This window comes from Rutilus rutilus (assembly GCF_951802725.1).
Source record: "Rutilus rutilus genome assembly, chromosome: 8".
Taxonomy (NCBI): domain Eukaryota; kingdom Metazoa; phylum Chordata; class Actinopteri; order Cypriniformes; family Leuciscidae; genus Rutilus; species Rutilus rutilus.
The window spans coordinates 12,190,301-12,200,450 of NC_140222.1; the positions used below are offsets into that span (position 1 = coordinate 12,190,301).

The 10,150-nt window shown below is 36.0% G+C and overlaps 1 protein-coding gene across 4 annotated transcripts; it reads left to right on the plus strand.

Moving 5' to 3' along the window:
• The first annotated feature begins 4,147 nt into the window (after window positions 1-4,147).
• Window positions 4,148-9,892, plus strand: LOC311295123 (SLAM family member 5-like). 4 transcript variants are annotated; one of them, XM_084416335.1, is made up of 6 exons: window positions 4,148-4,255; window positions 4,607-4,927; window positions 5,099-5,395; window positions 5,493-5,609; window positions 6,003-6,076; window positions 7,627-9,891. In XM_084416335.1, exons 1-6 carry the CDS (start codon window positions 4,207-4,209, stop codon window positions 7,672-7,674), a joined length of 906 nt encoding a protein of 301 aa, XP_084272461.1. In that variant the 5' UTR covers window positions 4,148-4,206; the 3' UTR covers window positions 7,675-9,891. The 4 variants fall into 4 exon arrangements, with proteins under 4 accessions (XP_084272461.1, XP_084272464.1, XP_084272463.1 ...); XM_084416336.1 differs by having other exon boundaries at window positions 4,188-4,255; window positions 5,493-5,605; XM_084416338.1 differs by lacking the exon at window positions 6,003-6,076 and having other exon boundaries at window positions 4,150-4,255.
• Window positions 9,893-10,150: the final 258 nt, after the last annotated feature.

Here is a 10,150-nt window from a genome sequence, read left to right on the forward strand (position 1 = left end):
TTGGAAATTTGTGGGGCGCTGTAGAGACTCATGAATAATAGAATCATGAATACATGCCTGCCGAATCCATGTGCTACATTTTAACATATCCTGCTTACATTACGACTTAAAATAGTTAAGAAAATCCCAAAAATATTTGTTGCAGAATGCTGAACAAATTTATAATTTACTATTAATTCACTGTATGTAGAGGTCTATGTTTGGATGAATATTTTGGTGGGGCTCCATCAAAGTCAGCTGCCTCTGTAATAATCTTTAGATACATGCAGCACAATCAAGTGAAAATTACTGCGCAGCATAAATGATAAATCTGTTCATCAGTTTGTAAGCGAAAGCACTTTTCTTCCGGTTTTCTTCATCGCACAGTCACATCGTAAACGGCAGAAGCGTGCTCCGGCCCAGAATATTAAAGGTTTAGTTCACCCATAAATGAAAATCCTGTCATTAATTACTCACCTTCATGTCGTTCCAAACCCGTAAGATCTTCGTTTATCTTCGGAACACAATTAAGATATTTTTGATGAAATCTGAGAGCTTTCTGAATCTGATCCCCTTAGACTGCAATGTTACCACTTTCAAGGCCCACACTGGTTGGTCACATGACAGTAACAACATGGCGGATGTAGTAGCCTATGTCCGAATTTCATTCATACTACCCATATTCATATAGAGTGTACTTTTTTAACAACTTTTTTTTGAAACGCAGATAGGTCCAGATATTAACATGCCAAATATCTCACGGACGTCGACAACACATCGTTGATTCTCTCAGATCGCGTCTTTGATCGTTCACACTGCGTGATTGTCACTCGCTAGCCTGGGTTTCCCCATACTGCCTTGCTCGCAGCGTGATTTTATTCACCATGGACCAGATTTTCCCCTGAAAAAGGGAACCAATCACAGAACGGGGAGGGAGCAGCAAGACGATGACGACACTGAAGCAGTTTGTTTATATCTATGGATCCAACATGGCATCAGACTCGACGTTACCTTCTACCCTCATGTTTATCTTGCACAAACGGTAATATTCGCTAAACGCCATCGTGTATCTTTGACCCATCATCTTTTTCCTCGTCGAATTTCTGTTACTCTACATACGTCATCTGGTATAATTGAAGCGATTGGCTATGAGCTACGTACAGGTGCATTTGATAGACATTCATAGTGCCCAATAAACGGCTCTGGGCATTCGTAAACCACGCCTCAAATACGAGAAAATGAACATGTGGTTCCCAGACCAAGTCTCAAATGAGACTTGGTCTGACGTTAGCCAGGCTAGTCACTCGCGTGAACAAGCACAAATTTGCCTCCGATTTCTGCCATTTGACGGCGATTTCGCAAAATCTGTCGGCGAGTGAAAATCTGAGCTAAAATCATCCAGTGTGAACATTTTAAATTCAAATGTACTACCTACTCAGACAGTAAATTATGTTCATTAGTTGTCCAGCGATGTATGATTATGCTGAAATATAATTAAATAATAGTTTTTAAAAACATCTATCGCGTGTGGTTATGTGTAGTGAGTTGGCTCACGTGATTCATGTTTCGCGCTTCAGAACTTCCGTTAAGGGAACATAGTGAGAATCGATGCTTCCTGGTTTTCACGGTGCATTGTGGGACTTTTTAGGGAGCGAATATTTCAGTGCACTGGAAGGATTTTGCAGTTCAGACAGCCCTTAAAATAGCAGACTCCCTGATCAGTGACTACTGAACTAGGAAGCTGATTGAGGCGCATCAATTATCAGTTGTACATTGCAGTGCATCGTGGGATTGCACTCGATAACATCCACTATGATTTCGGACACCACTACAAAGGGTTGTCCCCTCAAATAGTGCCCTATATGTTATGTCTGTAAATACGACTTGACCTTGAGCTTACTTCACTTCTTTATTGTTTCTGTTTTCTCGTTCACATCACCGAACTGTGTGCAAAAAAACATTCAAGCCTTCACGTCACTTCCGTTCCCAACCCTTAGAGGAGAACTCCGGTCAATTTTAACATTGAGCTCATTTTTTTGTACATTTGGAGTGCTGTCAGTACAGAGAACAACGACAAAAATCGGTGTTGCCTACAACGTGTTATCCTCTTTTTAAAATTTGCACCCTGTTGACTTCAATGGGGCAAGTTTTAAACCTGATTTTAGCCTCTTAACATCCTTGATGTGTCATTACAAGTGCACAGCTAATGTGAATGATTCCTTCGGAGTGAACGCGGGTGAATCTGACTGCAGTATATGTGAAAGAAATATATAAAAAATTATGTTTATTCAGCCAGCGCACATACCTGTATTTACATCCTGTTTTCGGTCGAAGTCCACAGTAGTCGATTGTCGAGTTCACGCGCGTGATCATAGGTACTAAACCTATGCGTGTGAACTCGACAATCGATTACTGTGGACTTCGTGGAATCACTCACATGACCTGTGCACTTGTAATGACACATCAAAGATGTTAAGAGCCTAAAAGCAGGTTTAAAACTTGCCCCATTGAAGTCAACAGGGTGCAAATTTTAAAAAGAGGATAACACGTTGTAGGCAACACCGATTTTTGAAGTTGTTCTCTGTACTGACAGCACTCCAAATGTACAAAAAAATGAGCTCAATGTTAAAATTGACCGGAGTTCTCCTTTAAAGTAACAAGCATTCGTTCTATCTTATTAATGTAACAAACATTTTACTTTAACTAAACATCAGATTATTATACTAACTAAGCATGCAACACTATATAAGGGAATAGGCAGCGATTTTGGACACAGCCACAGTTTCTTATCTTAAAAAAGATAGATAGATTAAAAAGACTTAAAGTTCCCCTGCACTCAATTTTATCCCCTTATCCCTCAACAGCCAATTTTTTATCATATTACACATTTAAGTTAACAATTTACACACTTCCGGTGTACACTACAGTCTCCATGCTCGCAACGGCCAAGACACGAATATTTTAACGATTTATAAAAGATGAATCACTGTAGTATTGCATCGTTGTGAGTGTATATAAGCCACCGTTTGTTGTTGAGGCAGAGCATTTGGACCTGGACATAACAAGCGGATAGGCCCATAGTGTTTCTTTACAAAGTGACAGCGCCATCTATTGGCTTGGCAGCAGAATATAGCATTTTAGCCGATTTTGTGGATTGATGTGAATGAGGATTGTTTTGACAACATTGCTGCCTGTAGGTAAAAAATGCAAAGAAAAAACTTTTCGGTGTTTAGTAGATCGTTGTCGTGTAAATGTACCCTAAAGGTCCTTGAAGATAAAACAGAAAACATCACAAAATATAACTACACCCTTTATTTATTTCAGAGTCAGAGAGCTGTCTTCTAAATATCGGCATCCTTAGAAACATATAGAAAGTCGGTGGAGAAAGGCATAGTTCATCATAGTATATATCATATACATAATTCACCCACTATATTTTTCCTTTCCCTTGTTAAAGGTATATTTGTGCTCACTGTGTTGAAAAGCCCACAGAGCAGGATAGGAGTGATAGGAAAACCCCTGACCACCCACGTTGACAGGACTGGTCACATGGTGTTGACCTATGAATTTGCACATGGTTTGTCTTGAAGCATGTTAAAAACACCACATATAAACAACACACAAAACTTGCTATTCACCACAGGGGGTCTTTCAAAAGCTGTTCATAGTAGAAGGAAGGAAGGACCCTGACCTACAAACTATACACACTTGCACCGAATGCCCACACACAAGATGTTTGTAGACCCACCAGATCAAACCACGACTCTGAAGAACACCGGCCGCAGCAGGTTTCACTTTCACTCAGAAGATGAATGTCAGTAAAACTCGTAATGTGAGACCATACATGGTTTTAACTTTTTACTTTGGTTTTTCCCTTCACTAAAATTGAGAATTGAATAAATATACACAACCATCAACCATTTTAAAATCACTAGAGATGCACTATTTCATCATGACATGTAGATTATACACAATTCACACAACATTTTTCTATTTAGCCATTTAACAAAGTCAGGCAACAATCTTACAAAAAGTTTGTTGATCGATAAAAATAAAGAATATTTTCACCCATTAAAACAGTCTTAAGGGCCAGGTAAACTATAACATATCATGTGCAAATACAACGTGTGAAACTAGGAGGGTCAAACTGTGTCGTGGGAGGATTCACACATATAGACTAAGTGTTTATAGCAGATAGTTTCATCACACACTGAACTACTGGAGAAAATGTTTCACACGTTTGTTTTATTCTGTTTGAGCTGGTGGAGTCTGACTGGTGAGTTATACAAATATGTTTATGGTTTAATTTCTTTCTGGAGTAATAAAGCTGCTGCTTACTTGACTATTTTCATCTTTGCTGTCTCAAACGAATCTTGAATATTGTGAGATCTACTCACTTTGAATTCAGGTCTCTATTCAGGATTGGTCTTGAAAAATAATGGATATGTGACTTTACGCACTAACTCTAGATCAAAGGTTCACTTATATCTCACCTTTCATGTTGTGTTTCTGCTGCTGTTGTGAATATTCTTCAGTTCACATGTAAATTATAAAAACTAAAGTTGATTTCAGGATTCAGTAAAACCATCAAAAAACATTAATCTGTGTAAATCTGTTTGTTCATCAGGTGTGTTTGGTGATTCAGTGTCAGTGATGGAGGGAGATTCTGTCACTCTAAACACTGATGTTACTGAAATACCTGAAGAGGAAGACATACTGTGGAAATATGGAGCTGAAAACTCTCTGATAGCTAAAATCAGCATTGAGACCCGAATCTCCTCCACATATGATGATGTTCCTGATGGGAGATTCAGAGACAGACTGAAGCTGGACAATCAAACTGGATCTCTGACCATCACAAACACCAGAACTGAACATACTGGAGTTTATAAACTAGAGATAAGGGGAGCGAAACGATCGTCAAAAACATTCAGTGTTTCTGTCTATGGTGAGTAGAGATCATTTGTCCTGTCCTTCAAATATTTGTTTATTTTTACATATTGAATTGGATCATTTGAAATTATGGACCGTATAAATACCCATTTAACACACTTAACTGAAAATAATATTGTTGAGTAGATTTACCCAGGTTTCTCTTTATTCTCTTAATGTTTCTCAGCTCGTCTGCCTGTTCCTGTCATCATCAGCAACTCTTCACAATGTTCTTCATCATCATCATCATCATCAAATTGTTCACTGCTGTGTTCTGTGTTGAATGTGTGTGATGCGACTCTCTCCTGGTACAAAGGAATCAGTGTATTGTCCAGCATCAGTGTGTGTGATCTCAGCATCAGTCTCTCTCTACCTCTGGAGGTGGAATATCAGGATAAAAACACCTACAGCTGTGTGCTGAACAATCCCATCATCAACCAGACCACACATCTGGACATCAACACACTCTGTCACACATGTGCAGGTACCACAGCACTGATAATATATGTGTGTGTTTACTGACCTGATCTCTGTCTTCTGTTGAAGATCAGACACATTCACTTCCATTTTGTCCATTACAGATCAAGGCCTACCCTTATTTTACATCGTCCTGATCTCTGCTGGATCTCTGGTGATTGTTGCTGCAGTCGTTGGGATCTTCTGCATCTGCAAGAAATGTAGAACAACTGATCAAGTAGGCAAGTGTTACTTACAACTAGTGAGAAATGACATGCAGGGTTTTCAGTTGAAAAATATATTATCGAAAAGTAAATTGCGGGGCAACGGTGTAAAGTTTGTGTGCATGTGTATGTTTCAGTACAGTATGTGTCAAAGAGAGAGATTTCCATAAAAGGTCATTTAGTGGGGGAAAAGATGGAAATAGTTAAAAAAAAATTTATCCTATTATGTATTGGCTTGGTCAATGTGTTGGTGGGTTTTGGCTATTTTGCTGTTAGGACCTTTAAAAATAATATTTGCCGATCAAAACCTTCCTGGAAGTACTTTAGCTGACAGCTCTAATAATGTTTCAAAGAATCAGATAGAGCTAAGTCTGTGTTTTGTGGTTTTAATGCATATTATTGTTGTTGTAGAAACAGTTCAGACTCTTAACAGAAAGATCACTTACGCTCATCCGACATTCCACAAAAGAAACGCACATATATTGGTAAGATTATGTGTTTAATTTATGTCATGAGTCTGTATCATTTAAGTATCTGTATCATTTCTGAGCTATCACTCACACAGCAGAACTATATCAGATATTTATGAATAATGTATCATTATTCAGTACCAGAAATGCACATAATATCTGCTCTGACCAAGAACGTAGTTCCAAAAAAAGCCAAAGTCATTTATTTTTGAAGTAAATAAGAAAGACTGAAAGAGTGCAGGATATGTAAACCTTACTATCAACACTATAGACTTCAACTTTCAGTCAGTGAATATGATATTTAACATAGAACATGCTGTTTGGTCATTTTTTATATATATATCAAATTATATATATATATATATATTTTTTTTTTTTACTTCATCAGAATGGTACGAAAGATTTTGGCACTTGCTATGTGATTTGTTTTATTTTTTATGAATAATAGACATGTTTTGAAAAATGTTAAATGGTCCTGAAAAAAATGTTCACACTAGTACTTTTCCTGTGTTAAAAATGAGCGCATTGGAAACTAATGGGAAGTGGATTTCATCTAGTGGGAAACTTTTGGTACTGTGCCCAAATAAAAGCTCATTGATAAAAGCTGAAAGCTCATTTTCAAGATATCAACTGCAAATTTGGAACACAACTTGTTTAGATTTAAGGCTTTGATTTTCTCACAATTTTACAGTAAAACATGTTAAAATATAAAATATATGTTTCATATAAAATTAAAAAATCTTTATTTTTTCATAACAATAAACTTTTTTTAGTTCCACTTTTTTAACTTGTTTCACTTTAGCAATATTCTGCCAAGTGACCAAACTTAAGCCTGTGCTCTAAAGAATTATGCTCAAAAAGTGATTAACAGGTAATAAATTATCATAACTATTCCATAAATATAATTTAATACCTTAAAATTCCCCCCCAAAAAAAACAAAATATTACATAAATTTAAACAATTAAGTTCTATTTTACAAATTTAAGGGGACTGTGAAGACTTTGCCTCTTCATTGCAGAAAAGACTTGTGCGGTCACGCAAAATTAGAACTTAAATGCAATTAAATATAAATTGAAATCTTGCAAAAAGGGCACTTGTTTAGTCAGAAAGCCAACATGGCACTGGAGGTATTGTTCATGTGCCTGGATTGAACATTGTCTTTGATTTGAGCAGTGGACAGAGTTTGTTTGTTTTACCAGAAACTCACAAAGTTAAACCGTCTGACAGGAAACTGAAGCATTCAGGAAATGAAAGTCATAAGAATGCATCTTTTTTGATGGTTTGCACAACAGTTAACAAGAAAATGCGCTTTTTACATCATATGATGATAGTCAAATCCGCTTTATAACACAACGGCTGCATCTTTTTTTGCAGACATCTAGATTAAATCTTGTAATAGCAAAATCAGGTTTAGTGTCCAATTTGGCATTACTTACTAATTGTATATTCATATAAAGTCATAAAAATCAGCTGCTTACAACAAGGAATCTGTCTGACTATGAGGTCTTTGGACACATTTCTTTGTTTTTCATTATTATCATCTCTTGTTTGTGTTTTTCTACAGAATGTTGAAGAGGAGGATCATGTGGAGTATGCAGCTATTGCCGTATGATCATCAATCATCATTATTTTTCCATCAGATCAGCTGCCGTGTCACCGCTTTCACTGTGAATCTCCTGCAACGACCTCAGACTCTGAGTCAGTGCTGAGTTTTGGGATTGTGAGAATCATCATGTTTCATGAGGAAATCCAACCCGGACATGCAGCAGGATCATCCTGAAGGGTTTGATAGTGCGATACGTAAAAACTAAAGATTGATCAATTAAATGCTCTCCTATAAAAGAATATGCCTTGCAATACAAATTATCTAAATCATATGGACCATTGGAGCTTTTTCATGTTTAACTCTTAAAAGCTTAAGAGACCATGTGTGTATGTGCAAAGTGTAGATGCACATATGCAACAGTTGTAAAAGGAGTGAACCTTGCCGTTATAGGTACAGAAATGTGGTTGTGTAGCCGAACATCTTGTGCATGAGCACGTATCTACTGCCGGACGCTTGTGTTTGATGTCTGTGTGTGTCTCTGAGGTGTGAATAGTGTGTCTGGGTGAACATAATGCGGTTACATTTTTCCATTGCTGCTCACATGAAACCATCTGACATCTGCTATAGACAAAAGTTTTACAACAAAATACTGAATCTGACAGATAAAAGATTCACTCAGATCAAACAGTGATATTATTGCATGATCTTACTATGTATCTGTGAAATTCTAAGATTGATGATAAAGGTCAGGGTATATGTCTCCATGACCTCATAAACTCATGCTGTGATCCTGCAGATAAGCTCTGCTAGTTTCCATACTTATTTTTAGCTCTAGTAAGAGGACTTTTTTTTTTTTTTTTTAAGAAGAACTATCCTTGATCTCTCACACCCTTTTTTATATATAAATATAAACAGGGCTCCAGAATAACATTTGAGACCAGTGGCACCAGCACCTGATTTGGCACCAAAAATAATATATTTATATTTCTTGAAAAATGCACATATGTGATGCTAGACCACAAAACCAGTCAATTGGGACATTTAAAAAAAAAAAAAAATATATATATATATATATAAATAAATAAATATATATATATATATCATATGCTGAATAAATAAGCTTTCCATTGATGTATGGTTTGTTATGATATGAAAATATTTGGCCAAGATACAACTATTTGAAAATCTGGAATCTGAGGGTGCAAAAAATTTAAACATTGAGAAAATAAATGTTTATATATTTACGTTAGGAAATTTACTAAATATCTTCATGGATCATGATCTTTACTTAATATCCTAATGATTATTGGGATACATAAAAGAAAAATCTATAATTTTGACCCATACAATGCATTGTTGGCTATTGCTACAAATATACCTGTGCGACTTATGACGGTTTTTGAGATCCAGGGTCACATATAACATTTATATGTGTGTTTCTTGGAAATGCACATTTAGTAGCAACTTGAGATGACAATAGCAGAAGCTTAAGCTTGAAATGCAGATGTAATTTTTTTTCATTAACAAACACAGAATCGGCAAGACCCAATTTTTCCCTGATAATTCATTTGCTGCGTCAAGCTTGTGACTTGTTGCAGGCAGCGTTTGTGTACACAGGCACCAAACAAAACTGATTTCGGACAGACTTCTGAGGCAGTGTAATAGTTTCATGATCGACAGCAAAATATAGAGAGCTTTGGTGAGAACTAAGCGAATATTTAATTAATACTATAGTAATTTCACGCAAGAAATGACATAAGTGGAAAACATTGGTGAAAAACGTACATTTACACACACACTGACCTCCAACCGCAACTTTGAGATGCCATCTTTAATATTTAGCTCAATGGAAAGCACAGGATTGTGGGATATCAAAGGCAGTGAAGGATATATCTATGCTGCCTTCAAAAATAAAAAGCTTTTGGACACAGCCCCTGTATAGTGAGGAAGTTAACAGTAGATAAGGCTGAAAATAGGCTTTCTATATTCATTGAAAGTTATAATTTACATAATTTAAATTACTTAAAACATGCAGGCTGATTGTAAAGCCAAGTGACGTGAAAATATCCTGAACATCCATTTCAATGATATACTGTACGCCTTCGCCCCCCATGGAATCCTCCACAGTCAGATGATAATTCATAAAACAACATTAACTACCAAACATCACTGTCACTGTGTTCATGAGTATGTGCATTTATGTTTAGTTGAATGAGGACATCCCATTTTGGTACTGATTTGATCGATAATGTATGTTAAGTGCTAAAAAAATTAAACAAAATAATATTTGCTGGTTTAAGCCTCTTCTGTGTTATTTTTCAGGTGTCAAATTTGTAAAATTCTTTTAAAAACAAAAATTCTTATTGACTTTTTGAACTGAGTCTATTTTAGTAGAAATATGGCCACGTTTTGAATAAAATGTAAACTTAAAAAATGCATCAAAAGCATTGATGTTGAGGTTAATATTATTGCTAGTATATATATGTGTATATATATATATATATATATATATATATATATATATATATATATATATATATAT

Excerpts from the sequence above, each read along its gene's own strand:
- LOC311295123 (XM_084416335.1), top strand. The coding sequence starts at position 4,207 with ATGTTTCACACGTTTGTTTTATTCTGTTTGAGCTGGTGGAGTCTGACT. Across the intron at positions 4,256-4,606 it reads GAGCTGGTGGAGTCTGACTG|GTGTGTTTGGTGATTCAGTG; the intron begins GTGAGTTATACA and ends TTTGTTCATCAG. Across the intron at positions 5,610-6,002 it reads TAGAACAACTGATCAAGTAG|AAACAGTTCAGACTCTTAAC; the intron begins GCAAGTGTTACT and ends TTGTTGTTGTAG.